Raw genomic sequence first — 20,745 nt, 5'->3', positions numbered from 1 at the left:
GTCCCTAACCCCATCCTTCCCTCCCGTCACTAGCTCTTGACCTTCCCTCCCATCCCTAGCCCCAACCTTCCCTCCCGTCCCTAGCCCCAACCTTCCCTCCCGTCCCTAACCCCATCCTTCCCTCCCGTCACTAGCTCTTGACCTTCCCTCCCATCCCTAGCCCCAACCTTCCCTCCCGTTCCTAGCCCTTGACCTTCCCTCCCGTCCCTAGCCCCAACCTTCCCTCCCATCCCTAGCCCCAACCTTCCCTCCCGTCCCTAACCCCATCCTTCCCTCCCGTCACTAGCTCTTGACCTTCCTTCCCGTCCCTAGCCCCAACCTTCCCTCCCAACCCTAGCCCTTGACCTTCCCTCCCATCCCTAGCCCCAACCTTCCCTCCCGTCCCTAGCCCTTGACCTTCCCTCCCGTCCCTAGCCCTTGACCTTCCCTCCCGTCCCTAGCCCTTGACCTTCCCTCCCGTCCCTAGCCCCAACCTTCCTTCCCGTCCCTAACCCCATCCTTCCCTCCCGTCCCTAGCCCCAACCTTCCCTCCCGTCACTAGCTCTTGACCTTCCCTCCCGTCCCTAGCCCCAACCTTCCCTCCCGTCCCTAGCCCTTGGCCTTCCCTCCCATACCTAGCCCCAACCTTCCCTCCCGTCCCTAGCCCTTGACCTTCCCTCCCGTCACTAGCCCCAACCTTCCCTCCCGTCCCTAGCCCCAACCTTCCCTCCCGTCCCTAGCCCCAACCTTCCCTCCCGTCCCTAGCCCCAACCTTCCTTCCCGTCACTAGCCCCAACCTTCCCTCCCGTCCCTAGCCCTTGACCTTCCCTCCCGTCACTAACCCCAACCTTCCCTCCCGTCCCTAACCCCATCCTTCCCTCCCGTCCCTAGCCCCAACCTTCCCTCCCGTCCCTAGCCCCGACCTTCGCTCCCGTCACTAGCCCCAACCTTCCCTCCCGTCCCTAGCCCGACCTTCGCTCCCGTCTCTAGCCCCAACCTTCCCTCCCGTCCCTAGCCCCAACCTTCCCTCCCGTCCCTAGCCCCAACCTTCCGTCCCGTCCCTAGCCCCAACCTTCCCTCCCGTCCCTAGCCCCAACCTTCCCTCCCGTCCCTAGCCCCAACCTTCCCACCCGTCCCTAGCCTCAACCTTCCCTCCCGTCCCTAGCCCCAACCTTCCCTCCCGTCCCTAGCCCCAACCTTCCCTCCCGTCCCTAGCCCCAACCTTCCCTCCCGCCCCTAGCCCCAACTTTCCCTCCCGTCCCTAGCCCCAACCTTCCCTCCCGTCCCAAGCCCCATCCTTCCCTCCGGTCACTAGCCCCATCCTTCCCTCACGTCCCTAGCCCCAACCTTCCCTCCCGTCCCTAGCCCCAACCTTCCCTCCCGTCCTAGCCCCAACCTTCCCTCCCGTCCCTAGCCCCAACCTTCCCTCCCGTCCCTAGCCCCAACCTTCCCTCCCGTCCCTAGCCCCAACTTTCCCTCCCGTCCCTAGCCCCAACCTTCCCTCCCGTCCCAAGCCCCGACCTTCCGTCCCGTCCCTAGCCCCAACCTTCCCTCCCGTCCCTAGCCCCATCCTTCCCTCCGGTCACTAGCCCCATCCTTCCCTCACGTCCCTAGCCCCAACCTTCCCTCCCGTCCCTAGCCCCAACCTTCCCTCCCGTCCCTAGCTCCAACCTTCCCTCCCGTCCCAAGCCCCAACCTTCCCTCCCGTCCCTAGCCCCAACCTTCCCTCCCGTCCCTAGCCCCAACTTTCCCTCCCGTCCCTAGCCCCAACCTTCCCTCCCGTCCCAAGCCCCGACCTTCCGTCCCGTCCCTAGCCCCAACCTTCCCTCCCGTCCCTAACCCCATCCTTCCCTCCCGTCACTAGCTCTTGACCTTACCTCCCATCCCTAGCCCCAACCTTCCCTCCCGTCCCTAGCCCTTGACCTTCCCTCCCATCCCTAGCCCCAACCTTCCCTCCCGTCCCTAGCCCCGACCTTCCGTCCCGTCCCTAGCCCCAACCTTCCCTCCCGTCCCTAGCCCCAACCTTCCCTCCCGTCCCTAGCCCCGACCTTCCGTCCCGTCCCTAGCCCCAACCTTCCCTCCCGTCCCTAGCCCCGACCTTCCGTCCCGTCCCTAGCCCTAACCTTCCCTCCCGTCACTAGCTCTTGACCTTCCCTCCCATCCCTAGCCCCAACCTTCCCTCCCGTCCCTAGCCCCAACCTTCCCTCCCGTCCCTAGCCCCAACCTTCCCTCCCGTCCCTAGCCCCAACCTTCCCTCCCGTCCCTAGCCCCAACCTTCCCTCCCGTCCCTAACCCCAACCTTCCCTCCCGTCCCTAGCCCCAACCTTCCCTCCCGTCCCTAACCCCAACCTTCCCTCCCGTCCCTAGCCCCGACCTTCCCTCCCGTCCCTAACCCCATCCTTCCCTCCCGTCACTAGCTCTTGACCTTCCCTCCCATCCCTAGCCCCAACCTTCCCTCCCGTCCCTAGCCCCAACCTTCCCTCCCGTCCCTAGCCCCAACCTTCCCTCCCATCCCTAGCCCCAACCTTCCCTCCCGTCCCTAGCCCCAACCTTCCCTCCCGTCCCTAACCCCATCCTTCCCTCCCGTCACTAGCTCTTGACCTTCCCTCCCATCCCTAGCCCCAACCTTCCCTCCCGTCCCTAGCCCTTGACCTTCCCTCCCGTCCCTAGCCCCAACCTTCCCTCCCATCCCTAGCCCCAACCTTCCCTCCCGTCCCTAACCCCAACCTTCCCTCCCGTCCCTAGCCCCAACCTTCCCTCCCGTCCCTAGCCCCGACCTTCCGTCCCGTCCCTAGCCCTAACCTTCCCTCCCGTCACTAGCTCTTGACCTTCCCTCCCATCCCTAGCCCCAACCTTCCCTCCCGTCCCTAGCCCCAACCTTCCCTCCCGTCCCTAGCCCCAACCTTCCCTCCCGTCCCTAGCCCCAACCTTCCCTCCCGTCCCTAGCCCCAACCTTCCCTCCCGTCCCTAACCCCAACCTTCCCTCCCGTCCCTAGCCCCAACCTTCCCTCCCGTCCCTAACCCCAACCTTCCCTCCCGTCCCTAGCCCCGACCTTCCCTCCCGTCCCTAACCCCATCCTTCCCTCCCGTCACTAGCTCTTGACCTTCCCTCCCATCCCTAGCCCCAACCTTCCCTCCCGTCCCTAGCCCCAACCTTCCCTCCCGTCCCTAGCCCCAACCTTCCCTCCCATCCCTAGCCCCAACCTTCCCTCCCGTCCCTAGCCCCAACCTTCCCTCCCGTCCCTAACCCCATCCTTCCCTCCCGTCACTAGCTCTTGACCTTCCCTCCCATCCCTAGCCCCAACCTTCCCTCCCGTCCCTAGCCCTTGACCTTCCCTCCCGTCCCTAGCCCCAACCTTCCCTCCCATCCCTAGCCCCAACCTTCCCTCCCGTCCCTAACCCCATCCTTCCCGTCACTAGCTCTTGACCTTCCTTCCCGTCCCTAGCCCCAACCTTCCCTCCCAACCCTAGCCCTTGACCTTCCCTCCCATCCCTAGCCCCAACCTTCCCTCCCGTCCCTAGCCCTTGACCTTCCCTCCCGTCCCTAGCCCTTGACCTTCCCTCCCGTCCCTAGCCCTTGACCTTCCCTCCCGTCCCTAGCCCCAACCTTCCCTCCCGTCAATAGCTCTTGACCTTCCCTCCCGTCCCTAGCCCCAACCTTCCCTCCCGTCCCTAGCCCCAACCTTCCCTCCCGTCAATAGCTCTTGACCTTCCCTCCCGTCCCTAGCCCCAACCTTCCCTCCCGTCCCTAGCCCCAACCTTCCCTCCCGTCAATAGCTCTTGACCTTCCCTCCCGTCCCTAGCCCCAACCTTCCCTCCCGTCCCTAGCCCTTGGCCTTCCCTCCCATACCTAGCCCCAACCTTCCCTCCCGTCCCTAGCCCTTGACCTTCCCTCCCGTCACTAGCCCCAACCTTCCCTCCCGTCCCTAGCCCCAACCTTCCCTCCCGTCCCTAACCCCATCCTTCCCTCCCGTCACTAGCTCTTGACCTTCCCTCCCATCCCTAGCCCCAACCTTCCCTCCCGTCCCTAGTTCTTGACCTTCCCTCCCGTCCCTAGCCCCAACCTTCCCTCCCGTCCCTAGCCCCAACCTTCCCTCCCGTCCCTAGCCCTTGACCTTCCCTCCCGTCCCTAGCCCCAATCTTCCCTCCCGTCCCTAGCCCCAACCTTCCCTCCCGTCCCTAGCCCCAACCTTCCCTCCCGTCCCTAGCCCCAACCTTCCCTCCCGTCCCTAACCCCAACCTTCCCTCCCGTCCCTAGCCCCGACCTTCCCTCCCGTCCCTAACCCCATCCTTCCCTCCCGTCACTAGCTCTTGACCTTCCCTCCCATCCCTAGCCCCAACCTTCCCTCCCGTCCCTAGCCCCAACCTTCCCTCCCGTCCCTAGCCCCAACCTTCCCTCCCGTCCCTAGCCCCAACCTTCCCTCCCGTCCCTAGCCCCAACCTTCCCTCCCGTCCCTAGCCCCAACCTTCCCTCCCGTCCCTAACCCCATCCTTCCCTCCCGTCACTAGCTCTTGACCTTCCCTCCCATCCCTAGCCCCAACCTTCCCTCCCGTTCCTAGCCCTTGACCTTCCCTCCCGTCCCTAGCCCCAACCTTCCCTCCCATCCCTAGCCCCAACCTTCCCTCCCGTCCCTAACCCCATCCTTCCCTCCCGTCACTAGCTCTTGACCTTCCTTCCCGTCCCTAGCCCCAACCTTCCCTCCCGTCACTAGCTCTTGACCTTCCCTCCCGTCCCTAGCCCCAACCTTCCCTCCCGTCCCTAGCCCTTGGCCTTCCCTCCCATACCTAGCCCCAACCTTCCCTCCCGTCCCTAGCCCTTGACCTTCCCTCCCGTCACTAGCCCCAACCTTCCCTCCCGTCCCTAGCCCCAACCTTCCCTCCCGTCCCTAGCCCCAACCTTCCCTCCCGTCCCTAGCCCCAACCTTCCCTCCCGTCCCTAGCCCTTGACCTTCCCTCCCGTCCCTAGCCCCAACCTTCCCTCCCATCCCTAGCCCCAACCTTCCCTCCCGTCCCTAGCCCTTGACCTTCCCTCCCGTCCCTAGCCCCAACCTTCCCTCCCATCCCTAGCCCTTGACCTTCCCTCCCGTCCCTAACCCCATCCTTCCCTCCCGTCCCTAGCCCCAACCTTCCCTCCCGTCCCTAGCACTTGACCTTCCCTCCCGTCCCTAGCCCCAACCTTCCCTCCCGTCCCTAGCCCTTGACCTTCCCTCCCGTCCCTAGCCCCAACCTTCCCTCCCGTCCCTAGCCCCGACCTTCCGTCCCGTCCCTAGCCCCAACCTTCCCTCCCGTCCCTAGCCCCAACCTTCCCTCCTGTCACTAGCTCTTGACCTTCCCTCCCGTCCCTAGCCCCAACCTTCCCTCCCGTCCCTAGCCCTTGACCTTCCCTCCCGTCCCTAGCCCTTGGCCTTCCCTCCCGTCCCTAGCCCCGACCTTCCGTCCCGTCCCTAGCCCTAACCTTCCCTCCCGTCACTAGCTCTTGACCTTCCCTCCCATCCCTAGCCCCAACCTTCCCTCCCGTCCCTAGCCCCAACCTTCCCTCCCGTCACTAGCCCCAACCTTCCCTCCCGTCCCTAGCCCCAACCTTCCCTCCCGTCCCTAGCCCCAACCTTCCCTCCCGTCCCTAGCCATTAACCTTCCCTCCCATCCCTAGCCCTTGACCTTCCCTCCCGTCCCTAGCCCTTGACCTTCCCTCCCGTCCCTAGCCCCAACCTTCCCTCCCGTTCCTAGCCCCGACCTTCCGTCCCGTCCCTAGCCCCAACCTTCCCTCCCGTCCCTAGCCCCGACGTTCCCTCCCGTCCCTAGCCCTTAACCATCCCTCCCGTCCCTAGCCCCATCCTTCCCTCCCGTCCCTAGCCCCGACCTTCCCTCCCGTCTCTAGCCCCATCCTTCCCTCCCGTCCCTAGCCCAAGCCTTCCCTCCCGTCCACCAACCCTCTAAAAATGTTCTTCTCTTCCACAACTATTTTATTTCTACCACAGACGTGGCCAGACATTTACGGTGCTAAAGAGGATATATACATTTTCTTCGGTGTTAGAGATGTGTTATAACATATAGTTGAGTGATTTACTGAACAATCAACCATATAAGGTGATTGTAGCGCTTCTAAAATGCCGTGTTAAGCTACAGACAGATGTTCACAGACTTACGTCTCTCCTACATAAACAGTGTTCGAGGTGTCTGTTTACCAGTGTCATTAATGTGCGTTTACAAAGGTGAAATGCAATACTGACCAGCTTCTATATACCCTGTATACACATACACACATATACATATATACACATATCCAGTCACATATGTATATATATATATATATATATATATATATATATATATATATATATATATATATATATATATATACCTAGGAAAGACACCTTTCCTCGTATATACTTACAAAGAAAGGCTGCGTGAAATGCACCTCACGACACGGGAAGACAGATGAGTAAGGGAAGACATGATCACTATCTACAAAATTCTTAGACGAATTGACAAGGTAGATAAAGATATACTGTTTAACACTGGTGGTACAGGAACAAGGGGACACAGATGGAAACTGAGTACCCACATAAGCCACAGAGACGTTAGAAAGAACTTTTTCAGTGTCAGAGTAGTTAACAGGTGGAATGCATTAGGCAGTGATGTGGTGGAGGCTGACTCTATACACAGTTTCAAATGTAGATATGATAGAGCCCAATAGGCTCAGGAATCTGAACACCAGTTGATTGACAGTTGAGTGGCGGGACCAAAGAGCCAGAGCTCAACCCTCGCAAGCACAACTAGGTGAGTATAACTAGGAGAGTACCTACGTCTCTCCTACTCTGACAGGGTAAGAAAGCTGCTATAGGAACTATATAAAACACTGAACCACTGAAGGTGATTAAGATGCTTTTATAAGCCCAGGCAGGTTATAGGCGCATACGTTGTATAACTGATGTATTATATACATGCTCCCACAAATGTCCTCCCCCTCCCACAAATGTCCTCCCCCTCCCACAAATGTCATCCCCCTCCCACAAATGTCCTCCCCCTCCCACAAATGTCCTCCCCCTCCCACAAATGTCCTCCCCCTCCCACAAACGTCCTCCCCCTCCCACAAATATCCTCCCCCTCCCACAAACGTCCTCCCCCTCCCACAAATGTCCTCCCCCTCCCACAAACGTCCTCCCCCTCCCACAAATGTCCTCCCCCTCCCACAAATGTCATCCCCCTCCCACAAACGTCCTCCCCCTCCCACAAATGTCCTCCCCCTCCCACAAAAGTCCTCCCCCTCCCACAAATGTCCTCCCCCTCCCACAAATGTCCTCCCCCTCCCACAAATGTCATCCCCCTCCCACAAATGTCCTCCCCCTCCCACAAATGTCCTCCCCCTCCCACAAATGTCCTCCCCCTCCCACAAATGTCCTCCCCCTCCCACAAATGTCATCCCCCTCCCACAAATGTCCTCCCCCTCCCACAAATGTCCTCCCCCTCCCACAAATGTCCTCCCCCTCCCACAAACGTCCTCCCCCTCCCACAAATATCCTCCCCCTCCCACAAACGTCCTCCCCCTCCCACAAATGTCCTCCCCCTCCCACAAACGTCCTCCCCCTCCCACAAATGTCCTCCCCCTCCCACAAATGTCATCCCCCTCCCACAAACGTCCTCCCCCTCCCACAAATGTCCTCCCCCTCCCACAAAAGTCCTCCCCCTCCCACAAATGTCCTCCCCCTCCCACAAATGTCCTCCCCCTCCCACAAATGTCATCCCCCTCCCACAAATGTCCTCCCCCTCCCACAAATGTCCTCCCCCTCCCACAAATGTCCTCCCCCTCCCACAAACGTCCTCCCCCTCCCACAAATATCCTCCCCCTCCCACAAACGTCCTCCCCCTCCCACAAATGTCCTCCCCCTCCCACAAACGTCCTCCCCCTCCCACAAACGTCCTCCCCCTCCCACAAATGTCCTCCCCCTCCCACAAATGTCCTCCCCCTCCCACAAATGTCCTCCCCCTCCCACAAATGTCCTCCCCCTCCCACAAATGTCCTCCCCCTCCCACAAATGTCCTCCCCCTCCCACAAATGTCCTCCCCCTCCCACAAATGTCCTCCCCCTCCCACAAATGTCCTTCTCCTCCCACAAATGTCCACCTCCTCCCACAAATGTCCTCCCCCTCCCACAAATGTCCTCCCCCTCCCACAAATGTCCTTCTCCTCCCACAAATGTCCTCCTCCTCCCACAAATGTCCTCCCCCTCCCACAAATGTCCTCCCCCTCCCACAAATGTCCTTCTCCTCCCACAAATGTCCACCTCCTCCCACAAATATCCTCCCCCTCCCACAAATGTCCTCCCCCTCCCACAAATATCCTCCCCCTCCCACAAATGTCCTCCCCCTCCCACAAATGTCCTCTCCCTCCCACAAATGTCCTCCCCCTCCCACAAATGTCCTTCTCCTCCCACAAATGTCCACCTCCTCCCACAAATGTCCTCCCCCTCCCACAAATGTCCTCCCCCTCCCACAAATGTCCTTCTCCTCCCACAAATGTCCACCTCCTCCCACAAATGTCCTCCCCCTCCCACAAATGTCCTCCCCCTCCCACAAATGTCCTTCTCCTCCCACAAATGTCCACCTCCTCCCACAAATATCCTCCCCCTCCCACAAATGTCCTCCCCCTCCCACAAATATCCTCCCCCTCCCACAAATGTCCTCCCCCTCCCACAAATGTCCTTCTCCTCCCACAAATGTCCTCCCCCTCCCACAAATGACCTCTCCCTCCCACAAATGTCCTCCCCTCCCACAAATGTCCTCCCCCTCCCACAAATGTCCTCCCCCTCCCACAAATGTCCTCCCCTCCCACAAATGTCCTCCCCCTCCCACAAATGTCCTCCCCCTCCCACAAATGTCCTCCCCATCCCACAAATATCCTCCCCATCCCACAAATGTCCTCCTCCTCCCACAAATGTCCTCCCACAAATGTCCTTCTCCTCCCACAAATGTCCTCCTACTCCCACAAATGTCCTCCCCCTCCCACAAATGTCCTCCCCCTCCCACAAATGTCCTCCCCCTCCCACAAATGTCCTCCCCTCCCACAAATATCCTCCCCCTCCCACAAATGTCCTCCCCCTCCCACAAATGTCCTTCTCCTCCCACAAATGTCCACCTCCTCCCACAAATGTCCTCCCCCTCCCACAAATGTCCTCCCCCTCCCAAAAATGTCCTCCCCTCCCACAAATGTCCTCCCCTCCCACAAATGTCCTCCCCCTCCCACAAACGTCCTCCCCCTCCCACAAATGTCCTCCCCTCCCACAAATGTCCTCCCCCTCCCACAAACGTCCTCCCCCTCCCACAAACGTCCTCCCCCTCCCACAAACGTCCTCCCCCTCCCACAAACGTCCTCCCCCTCCCACAAACGTCCTCCCCCTCCCACAAATATCCTCCCCCTCCCACAAATGTCCTCCCCCTCCCACAAATGTCCTTCTCCTCCCACAAATGTCCTCCCCCTCCCACAAATGTCCTCCCCTCCCACAAATGTCCTCCCCCTCCCACAAACGTCCTCCCCCTCCCACAAACGTCCTCCCCCTCCCACAAATGTCCTCCCTCTCCCACATGTGTCCTCCCTCTCCCACAAATGTCCTCCCCCTCCCACAAATGTTCTCCCTCTCCCACAAATGTCCTCCCCCTCCCACAAACGTCCTCCCCCTCCCACAAACGTCCTCCCCCTCCCAAAAATGTCCTCCCCCTCCCAAAAATGTCCTCCCCATCCCACAAACGTCCTCCCCCTCCCACAAATGTCCTCCCCCTCCCACAAATGTCCTCTCCCTCCCACAAATGTCCTCCCCCTCCCACAAATGTCCTCCCCCTCCCACAAATGTCCTCTCCCTCCCACAAATGTCCTCCCCCTCCCACAAATGTCCTCCCCCTCCCACAAATGTCCTCTCCCTCCCACAAACGTCCTTCCCCTCCCACAAATGTCCTCCCCCTCCCACAAATGTCCTCTCCATCCCACAAATGTCCTCCCCCTCCCACAAATGTCCTCCCCCTCCCACAAACGTCCTCCCCCTCCCACAAACGTCCTCCCCCTCCCACAAACGTCCTCCCCCTCCCACAAACGTCCTCCCCCTCCCACAAACGTCCTCCCCCTCCCACAAATATCCTCCCCCTCCCACAAATGTCCTCCCCCTCCCACAAATGTCCTTCTCCTCCCACAAATGTCCTCCCCCTCCCACAAATGTCCTCCCCTCCCACAAATGTCCTCCCCCTCCCACAAACGTCCTCCCCCTCCCACAAACGTCCTCCCCCTCCCACAAATGTCCTCCCTCTCCCACATATGTCCTCCCTCTCCCACAAATGTCCTCCCCCTCCCACAAATGTCCTCCCTCTCCCACAAATGCCCTCCCCCTCCCACAAACGTCCTCCCCCTCCCACAAACGTCCTCCCCCTCCCAAAAATGTCCTCCCCCTCCCAAAAATGTCCTCCCCATCCCACAAACGTCCTCCCCCTCCCACAAATGTCCTCCCTCTCCCACATATGTCCTCCCTCTCCCACAAATGTCCTCCCCCTCCCACAAATGTCCTCCCTCTCCCACAAATGCCCTCCCCCTCCCACAAACGTCCTCCCCCTCCCACAAACGTCCTCCCCCTCCCAAAAATGTCCTCCCCCTCCCAAAAATGTCCTCCCCATCCCACAAACGTCCTCCCCCTCCCACAAATGTCCTCCCCCTCCCACAAACGTCCTCCCCCTCCCAAAAATGTCCTCCCCCTCCCAAAAATGTCCTCCCCATCCCACAAACGTCCTCTCCCTCCCACAAATGTCCTCCCCCTCCCACAAATGTCCTCCCCCTCCCACAAATGTCCTCTCCCTCCCACAAACGTCCTTCCCCTCCCACAAATGTCCTCCCCCTTCCACAAATGTCCTCTCCCTCCCACAAATGTCCTCCCCCTCCCACAAATGTCCTCCCCCCACAAACCTCATGGTACGCCTGGATACTATCAGGAGAATTACCATAATATTCTCATTGAGGACATCTGGAGGAGAGAAGAAGGGGGGGGGAGGGGGGATGGGGGATGGGAAGGGAGGGCAGTAGGGGTGGGGTAGGGGGAGGGGAGGGGAGGAAGGGTGGTGGGAGGGGTGGGAGAGGGGAGGGGAAGGCTGGAGGACACTGGAAAGATTTTTTGAACATTTTTACGCTATTTAAAACTCAAGTAAATAAATGTGATCCCAATTTCCCATCCCTGTAAAGCTTGGTGCTGTAGCTCGTCACTCTATACACCATGTAGCCAGGATATCACTAGCCTCGCTAACAGTAGCCTCGATAACAGTAGCCTCGATAACAGTAGCCTCGCTAACAGTAGTCACGATAACAGTAGTCAAGACAACAGTAGTCAAGACAACAGTAGCCACGATAACAGTAGTCACGATAACAGTAGTCAGGAAAACAGTAGCCACGATTACAGTAGTCAAGACAACAGTAGCCACGATTACAGTAGCCTCGATAACAGTAGTCAGGAAAACAGTAGCCACGATTACAGTAGCCTTGAAAACAGTAGCCACGATAACAGTAGTCACGACAACAGTAGTCACGATAACAGTAGTCAGGACAACAGTAGCCACGATTACAGTAGCCTCGATAACAGTAGTCAGGACAACAGTAGCCATGATTACAGTAGCCTCGTTAACAGTAGTCACGATAACAGTAGTCAGGATAACAGTAGCCACGATAACGGTAGTCAGGACAACAGTAGCCACGATTACAGTAGCCTCGATACCAGTAGTCACGATAACAGTAGTCAGGATAACAGTAGCCGCGATAACAATAGTCACGATAACAGTAGTCAGGACAACAGTAGCCACGATTACAGTAGCCTCGATAACAGTAGTCACGATAACAGTAGTCAGGACAACAGTAGCCACGATAACAGTAGTCACGACAACAGTAGTCACGACAACAGTAGTCACGATAACAGTAGTCAGGACAACAGTAGCAACGATAACAGTAGTCACGAAAACAGTAGTCAGGACAACAGTAGCCACGATAACAGTAGTCACGATAACAGTTGCCACGACAACAGTAGTCACGACAACAGTAGTCACGATAACAGTTGTCAGGACAACAGTAGCCACGATAACAGTAGTCACGATAACAGTAGTCAGGATAACAGTAGCCACGATAACAGTAGTCACGATAACAGTAGTCACGACAACAGTAGTTACGACAACAGTAGTCACGACAACAGTAGCCACGATAACAGTAGCCACGATAACAGTTGTCACGACAACATTAGCCACGATAACAGTAGCCACGAAAACAGCAGCCACGATAACAGTAGTCACGACAACAGTAGCCACGATAACGGTAGTGACGATAACAGTAGTCACGATAACAGTAGTCACGATAACAATAGTCACGATAACAGTAGTCACGACAACAGTAGCCACGATAACAGTAGTCACGACAACAGTAGTCACGATAACAGTAGTCACGATAACAGTAGTAACGATAACAGTAGTCACGATAACAATAGCCACGATAACAGTAGCCACGATAACAGTAGTCACGATAACCGTAGTCACGACAACAGTAGCCACGATAACAGTAGCCACGATAACTGTAGTCACGACAACGGTAGCCTCGATAACAGTAGTCACGATAACAGTAGTCACGACAACAGTAGGCTCGATAACAATAGTTTCGCTAACAATAGCCTCGCTAACAGTAGCCTCGCTAACAATTGCCTCGCTAACAGTAGCCTCGCTAACAGTAGCCTCGCTAACAGTAGCCTCGCTAACAATTGCCTCGCTAACAGTAGCCTCGCTAACAGTAACCTCGCTAACAGTAGCCTCGATACAATAGCCTCGCTAACAGTAGCCTCGCTAACAGTAGCCTCGCTAACAATTGCCTCGCTAACAGTAGCCTCACTAACAGTAGCCTCGCTAACAGTAGCCTCGCTAACAATTGCCTCGCTAACAGTAGCCTCGCTAACAGTAGCCTCGCTAACAGTAGCCTTGCTAACAATAGCCTCGCTAACAGTAGCCTCGCAAACAGTAGCCTCGCTAACAGTAGCCTCGCTAACAGTAGCCTCGAAAACAGTAGCCTCGCTAACAGTAGCCTCGCTAACAGTAGCCTCGCTAAAAGTAGCCTCGCTAACAGTAACCTCGCTAACAGTAGCCTCGATAACAGTAGCCTCGCTAACAGTAGCCTCGCTAACAGAAGCCTCGCTAACAGTAGCCTCGCTAACAGTAGCCTCGCTAACAATTGCCTCGCTAACAGTAGCCTCGCTAACAGTAGCCTCGCTAACAGTAGCCTCGCTAACAATTGCCTCGCTAACAGTAGCCTCGCTAACAGTAGCCTCACTAACAGTAGCCTTGCTAACAATAGCCTCGCTAACAGTAGCCTCGCTAACAGTAGCCTCGCTAACAGTAGCCTCGCTAACAGTAGCCTCGCTAACAGTAGCCTCGCTACCAGTAGCCTTGCTAACAATAGCCTCGCTAACAATAGCCTCCCTAACAGTAGCCTCGCTAACAGTAGCCTCGCTAACAGTATCCTCGATAGCAGTATCCTCGATAACAGTAGCCTCGCTGACAGTAGCCTCGCTAAAAGTAGCCTCGCTAACAGTAACCTCGCTAACAGAAGTCTCGCTAACAGTAGCCTCGCTAACAGAAGCCTCGCTAACAGTAGCCTCGCTAACAGTAGCCTCGCTAACAATTGCCTCGCTAACAGTAGCCTCGCTAACAGTAGCCTCACTAACAGTAGCCTTGCTAACAATAGCTTCGCTAACAGTAGCCTCACTAACAGTAGCCTCGCTAACAGTAGCCTCGCAAACAGTAGCCTCGCTAACAGTAGCCTCGCTAACAGTAGCCTTGCTAACAATAGCCTTGCTAACAATTGCCTCACCAACAGTAGCCTCGCTAACAGTAACCTCGATAACAGTAGCCTCGATAACAGTAGCCTCGATAACATTTGCCTCGCTAACAGTAGTCTCACAAAGAGTAGCCTCGCTAACAGTAGCCTCGCAAACAATAGCCTCAATAACAGAAGCCTCGATAACAGTAGCCTCGCTAACAGTAGCCTCGCTAGCACAAGGATCGCTAATAGTAGCCTCTCTGACAGTAGCCTCGCGAACAGTAGCCTCGCTAGCAGTAGCCTCGCTAACAGTAGCCTCGATAACAGTAGCCTCGCTAACAGTAGCCTCGCTAACAGAAGCCTCGCTAACAGTAGCCTCGCTAACAGAAGCCTCGCTAACAGTAGCCTCGCTAACAGAAGCCTCGCTAACAGTAGCCTCGCTAGCAGAAGCCTCGCTAACAGTAGCCTCGCTAACAGAAGCCTCGCTAACAGTAGCCTCGCTAGCAAGTAGCCTCGCTAACAATAGCCTCGCTAACAGTAGCCTCGCTAGCAGTAACCTTGCTAACAGAAGCCTCGCTAATAGTAGCCTCGCTAACAGAAGCCTCGCTAACAGTAGCCTCGCTAACAAGAAGCCTCGCTAACAGAAGCCTCGATAAGAGTAGCCTCAATAACAGTAGCCACGACAACAGTAGCCTCGACAACAGTAGCCACGATAACAGTAGCCTCGAAAACAAAAGTCACGATACCAGTAGTCACGATAACAGTAGCCACGATAACAGTAGTCACGACAACAGTAGCTACGAAAGCAGTAGCAACGATAACAGTAGCCACGATAACAGTAGTCACGAGAGCAGTAGGCACGATAACAGAAGCCACGAGAACAGTAGTCACGACAACAGTAGCCACGATAACAGTAGTCAGGACAACAGTAGTCACGATAACAGTAGTCATGATATCAGTAGCCACGATAACAGTAGCCACGATAACAGTAGTCAGGACAACAGTAGTCACGATAACAGTAGTCAGGACAACAGTAGCCACGATACAGTAGTCAGGACCACAGTAGCCACGACAACAGTAGATACGATACCAGTAGTCAGGACAACAGTAGCTACGATAACAGTAGCTACGATAACAGTAGCCACGATTAAAGTAGTCACGACAACAGTAGCCACGACAACAGTAGTCACGACAACAGTAGCCACGATAACAGTAGCCAAGACAACAGTAGCCACGATAATAGTAGCCGCGATAACAGTAGTCACGACAACGGTAGCCTCTCTAACAGTATCCTCGCTAACAGTAGCCTCGCAAGCAGTAGCCTCGCTAACAGTAGCCTCGCTAAAAGTAGCCTCGCTAACAGTAACCTCGCGAACAGAAGTCTCGCTAACAGTAGCCTCGCTAACAGAAGCCTCGCTAACAGTAGCCTTGCTAACAGTAGTCTCGCTGACAGTAGCCTCGCTAACAATTGCCTCACCAACAGTAGCCTCGCTAACAGTAACCTCGATAACAGTAGCCTCGCTATAAGTAGCCTCGCAAACAGAAGCCTCGCTAACAGAAGCTTCGCTAACAGTAGCCTCGCTAACAGTAGCCTCGCTAACAATAGCCTCGCTAACAGAAGCCTCGATAACAGTAGCCTTGGTAACAGAAGCCTCGATAACAGAAGCCTCGCTAACAGCAGCCTCGCTACCAGTAGCCTCGCTACCAGTAGCCTCGCTACCAGTAGCCTCGCTACCAGTAGCCTCGCTACCAGTAGCCTCGCTAACAGCAGCCACGATCACAGAAGCCTCGCTAACAGTAGCCTCGATAACAGAAGCCTCGCCAACAGAAGCCTCGATAACAGAAGCCTCGATAACAGTAGCCTCGCTAACAGCAGCCTCGATAACAGTGGGCTCGCCAACAGTAGCCTCGATAACAGAAGCCTCGCTAACAGTAGCCTCGCTAACAGAAGCCTCGCTAACAGTTACCTCGCTAACAGAAGCCTTGCAACCAGTAGCCTCGCTAACAGAAACCTCGCTAACAGTAGCCTCGCTAATAGTAGCCTCGATAACAGAAGCCTCGCTAACAGAAGCCTCGCTAACAGTAGCCTCGCTAGCAAGTAGCCTCGCTAACAGTAGCCTCGCTAACAGTAGCCTCGCTAACAGTAGTTTTGCTAACAGTAGCCTCGCTAACAGTAGCCTCGCTAACAAATAGCCTCGCTAACAGTAGCTTCGCTAACAGTAGCCTCGATAACAGAAGCCGCGCTAACAGAAGCCTCGCTAACAGTAGCCTCGCTAGCAAATAGCCTCGCTAACAGTAGCCTCGCTAACAGAAACCTCGCTAACAGTAGCTTCGATAACAATAGCTTCGCTAACAGTTGCCTCGATAACAGTAGCCTCGATAACAGTAGCCTCAAAACCAATTGCCTCGCTAACAGTAGTCTCACAAAGAGTAGCCTCGCTAACAGTAGCCTCGATAACAGTAGCCTCGCTAACAGTAGCCTCGATAACAGAAGCCTCGCTAACTGTAGCCTCGTTAAAAGTAGCCTCGATAACAGTAGCCTCGCTAACAGTATCCTCGCTAACAGTAGCCTCGCTAACAGTAGCCTCGATAACAGTAGCCTCGCTAACAGTAGCCTCGATAACAGAAGCCTCGCTAACAGTAGCCTCGCAACAGTATCCTCGCTAACAGTACCCTCGCTAACAGAAGCCTCGCTAACAGAAGCCTCGCTAACAGTAGCGTCGCTAACAGTAGCCTCAATAACAGAAGCCTCGCTAACAGTAGCCTCACTAACAGTAGCCTCGATAACAGTAGCCTCGCTAACATAGCCTCGCTAACAGAAGCCTCGCTAACAGTAGCCTCTCTAACAGTAGCCTCGCTAACAGTAGCCTCGCTAGCAGTAGCCTCGCTACCAGTAGCCTCGATAACAGTAGCCTCGCTAGCAGAAGCCTCGCTAACAGTAGCCTTGCTAACAGAAGCCTCGCTAACAGTAGCCTCGCTAGCAAGTAGCCTCGCTAACAGTAGCCTCGCTAACAGTAACCTTGCTAACAGAAGCCTCGCTAATAGTAGTCTCGCTAACAGAAGCCTCGCTAACAGTAGCCTCGCTAACAAGTAGCCTCGCTAACAGAAGCCTCGCAACAGTATCCTCGCTAACAGTACCCTCGCTAACAGAAGCCTCGCTAACAGAAGCCTCGCTAACAGTAGCGTCGCTAACAGTAGCCTCAATAACAGAAGCCTCGCTAACAGTAGCCTCACTAACAGTAGCCTCGATAACAGTAGCCTCGCTAACATAGCCTCGCTAACAGAAGCCTCGCTAACAGTAGCCTCTCTAACAGTAGCCTCGCTAACAGTAGCCTCGCTAGCAGTAGCCTCGCTTCCAGTAGCCTCGATAACAGTAGCCTCGCTAGCAGAAGCCTCGCTAACAGTAGCCTCGCTAACAGAAGCCTCGCTAACAGTAGCCTCGCTAGCAAGTAGCCTCGCTAACAGTAGCCTCGCTAACAGTAACCTTGCTAACAGAAGCCTCGCTAATAGTAGTCTCGCTAACAGAAGCCTCGCTAACAGTAGCCTCGCTAACAAGTAGCCTCGCTAACAGAAGCCTCGATAAGAGTAGCCTCAATAACAGTAGCAACGATAACAGTAGCCTCGAAAACAAAAGTCACGAAAACAGTAGTCACGAAAACAGTAGCCACGATAACAGTAGTCACGACAACAGTAGCCACGAAAGCAGTAGCAACGATAACAGTAGCCACGATAACAGTAGTCACGACAGCAGTAGGCACGATAACAGTATCCACGATAACAGTAGCCAGGATAACAGTAGCCAGGATAACAGTAGTCACGACAACAGTAGCCACGATAACAGTAGCCACGACAACAGTAGTCACGAGAACAGTAGCCACGATAACAGTAGTCAGGACAACAGTAGCTACGATAACAGTAGCCACGATTACAGTAGTCACGACAACAGTTGCCACGACAACAGTAGTCACGACAACTGTAACCACGATAACAGTAGCTATGACAACAGTAGCCACGACAAGAGTAGTCGCGATAACAGTAGTCACGACAACAGTAGCCACGATAACAGTAGCCAAGACAACAGTAGCCACGATAATAGTAGCCGAGATAACAGTAGTCACGACAACGGTAGCCACTATAACAGCAGCCGCGATAACAGTAGTCACGACAACAGTAGCCACGATAACAATAGCCACGACAACAGTAGTCACGACAACAGTAGCCACGAGAACAGTAGCCACTATAAAAGTAATCACGACACCAGTAGCAACGATAGCAGGAGCCGCGATAACAGTAGTCACGAAAACAGTAGCCACGATAACAGTAGCCACGATAACAGTAGTCAGGACAACAGTAGCCACGATAACAGTATCCGCGATAACAGTAGTCACGGCAACAGTAGCGACAATAACAGTAGCAACGACAACAGTAGTCACGACAACAGTAGCCACGAAAACAAAATTCACGACAACAGTAGCCACGACAACAGCAGTCACGACAACAGTAGCCTCGATAACAGTAGTCATAATAACAGTAGCCACGACAACAGCAGCCACGATAACAGTAGTCACGATAACAGTAGTCACGATAACAGTAGTCAAGACAACAGTAGCCACGATAACAGTAGTCACGATAACAGTAGTCACGACAACAGCAGCCACGATAACAATAGTCACGATAACAGTATTCACGATAACAATAGCCACGATAACAGTAGCCACGATAACTGTTGTCACGACAACAGTAGCCTCGCTAACAGTAACCTCGCTAACATTAGCCTCGATACAATAGCCTCGCTAACAGTAGCCACGATAACAATAGTCACGATAACAGTAGTCACGACAACAGTAGCCTCGCCAACAGTAGCCTCGTTAACAGTAACCTCGCTAACAGTAGCCTCGATACAATAGCCTCGTTACAGTAGCCTCGCTAACAGTAGCCTCGCTAACAATTGCCTCGCTAACAGTAGCCTCGCTAGCAGTAACCTCGCTAACAGTAACCTCGCTAACAGAAGTCTCGCTAACAGTAGCCTCGCTAACAGAAGCCTCGCTAACAGTAGCCTCGCTAACAGTAGTCTCGCTGACAGTAGCCTCGCTAACAATTGCCTCACCAACAGTAGCCTCGCTAACAGTAACCTCGATAACAGTAGCCTCGCTATAAGTAGCCTCGCAAACAGAAGCCTCGCTAACAGAAACCTCGCTAACAGTAGCCTCGCTAACAGTAGCCTCGCTAACAATAGCCTCGCTAACAGAAGCCTCGATAACAGTAGCCTTGGTAACAGAAGCCTCGATAACAGAAGCCTCGCTAACAGTAGCCTCGCTACTAGTAGCCTCGTTACCAGTAGCCTCGCTACCAGTAGCCTCGCTACCAGTAGCCTCGCTAACAGCAGCCACGATAACAGAAGCCTCGCTAACAGTAGCCTCGATAACAGAAGCCTCGCCAACAGAAGCCTCGATAACAGAAGCCTCGCTAACAGTAGCCTCGCTAACAGAAGCCTCGCTAACAGTTACCTCGCTAACAGAAGCCTTGCAACCAGTAGCCTCGCTAACAGTAACCTCGCTAACAGTAGCCTCGCTAATAGTAGCCTCGATAACAGAAGCCTCGCTAACAGAAGCCTCGCTAACAGTAGCCTCGCTAGCAAGTAGCCTCGCTAACAGTAGCCTCGCTAACAGTAGCCTCGCTAACAGTAGTTTTGCTAACAGTAGCCTCGCTAACAGTAGCCTCGCTAACAAATAGCCTCGCTAACAGTAGCTTCGCTAACAGGAGCCTCGATAACAGAAGCCTAGATAACAGAAGCCTCGCTAACAGTAGCCTCGCTAGCAAATAGCCTCGCTAACAGTAGCCTCGCTAACAGAAGCCTCGCTAACAGTAGCTTCGATAACAATAGCTTCGCTAACAGTTGCCTCGATAACAGTAGCCTCGATAACAGTAGCCTCAATAACAATTGCCTCGCTAACAGTAGTCTCACAAAGAGTAGCCTCGCTAACAGTAGCCTCGATAACAGTAGCCTCGCTAACAGTAGCCTCGATAACAGAAGCCTCGCTAACAGTAGCCTCGTTAAAAGTAGCCTCGATAACAGTAGCCTCGCTAACAGTAGCCTCGCTAACAGTAGCCTCGCTAACAGTAGCCTCGATAACAGTAGCCTCGCTAACAGTAGCCTCGATAACAGAAGCCTCGCTAACAATTGCCTCGCAACAGTATCCTCGCTAACAGTACCCTCGCTAACAGAAGCCTCGCTAACAGAAGCCTCGCTAACAGTAGCGTCGCTAACAGTAGCCTCAATAACAGAAGCCTCGCTAACAGTAGCCTCACTAACAGTAGCCTCAATAACAGTAGCCTCGCTAACATAACCTCGCTAACAGAAGCCTCGCTAACAGTAGCTTCTCTAACAGTAGCCTCGCTAACAGTTGCGTCGCTAGCAGTAGCCTCGCTACCAGTAGCCTCGATAACAGTAGCCTCGCTAGCAGAAGCCTCGCTAACAGTAGCTTCGCTAACAGAAGCCTCGCTAACAGTAGCCTCGCTAGCAAGTAGCCTCGCTAACAGTAGCCTCGCTAACAGTAACCTTGCTAACAGAATCCTCGCTAATAGTAGTCTCGCTAACAGAAGCCTCGATAACAGTAGCCTCGCTAACAAGTAGCGTCGCTAACAGAAGCCTCGATAAGAGTAGCCTCAATAGCAGTAGCTACGATAACAGTAGCCTCGAAAACAAAAGTCACGAAAACAGTAGTCACGATAACAGTAGCCACGATAACAGTAGTCAGGACAACAGTAGCCACGAAAACAGTAGCAACGATAACAGTAGTCAGGACAACAGTAGCCACGATAACAGTAGTCACGACAGCAGTAGGCACGATAACAGTATCCACGATAACAATAGCCAGGATAACAGTAGCCAGGATAACAGTAGTCACGACAACAGTAGCCACGATAACAGTAGCCACGACAACAGTAGTC

At 54.8% G+C, this 20,745-nt stretch overlaps 1 protein-coding gene across 1 annotated transcript in view; it reads left to right on the top strand.

The window, feature by feature from the left end:
* The window catches only part of LOC138368970 (dentin sialophosphoprotein-like), a 34,077-nt gene that overhangs the window by 12,257 nt on the left and 1,075 nt on the right, over positions 1-20,745 (top strand). The window contains exons 2-3 of the mRNA XM_069331701.1: positions 11,207-12,621; positions 17,320-18,661. Coding sequence (XP_069187802.1) covers positions 11,207-12,621; positions 17,320-18,661 — 2,757 coding nt within the window. The remainder of the gene's footprint in view (positions 1-11,206; positions 12,622-17,319; positions 18,662-20,745) is intronic.

The sequence above is a fragment of the Procambarus clarkii genome, chromosome 26 (genome assembly GCF_040958095.1).
Source record: "Procambarus clarkii isolate CNS0578487 chromosome 26, FALCON_Pclarkii_2.0, whole genome shotgun sequence".
NCBI lineage: Eukaryota > Metazoa > Arthropoda > Malacostraca > Decapoda > Cambaridae > Procambarus > Procambarus clarkii.
This window is presented reverse-complemented; position numbering and strand designations above follow the sequence as displayed.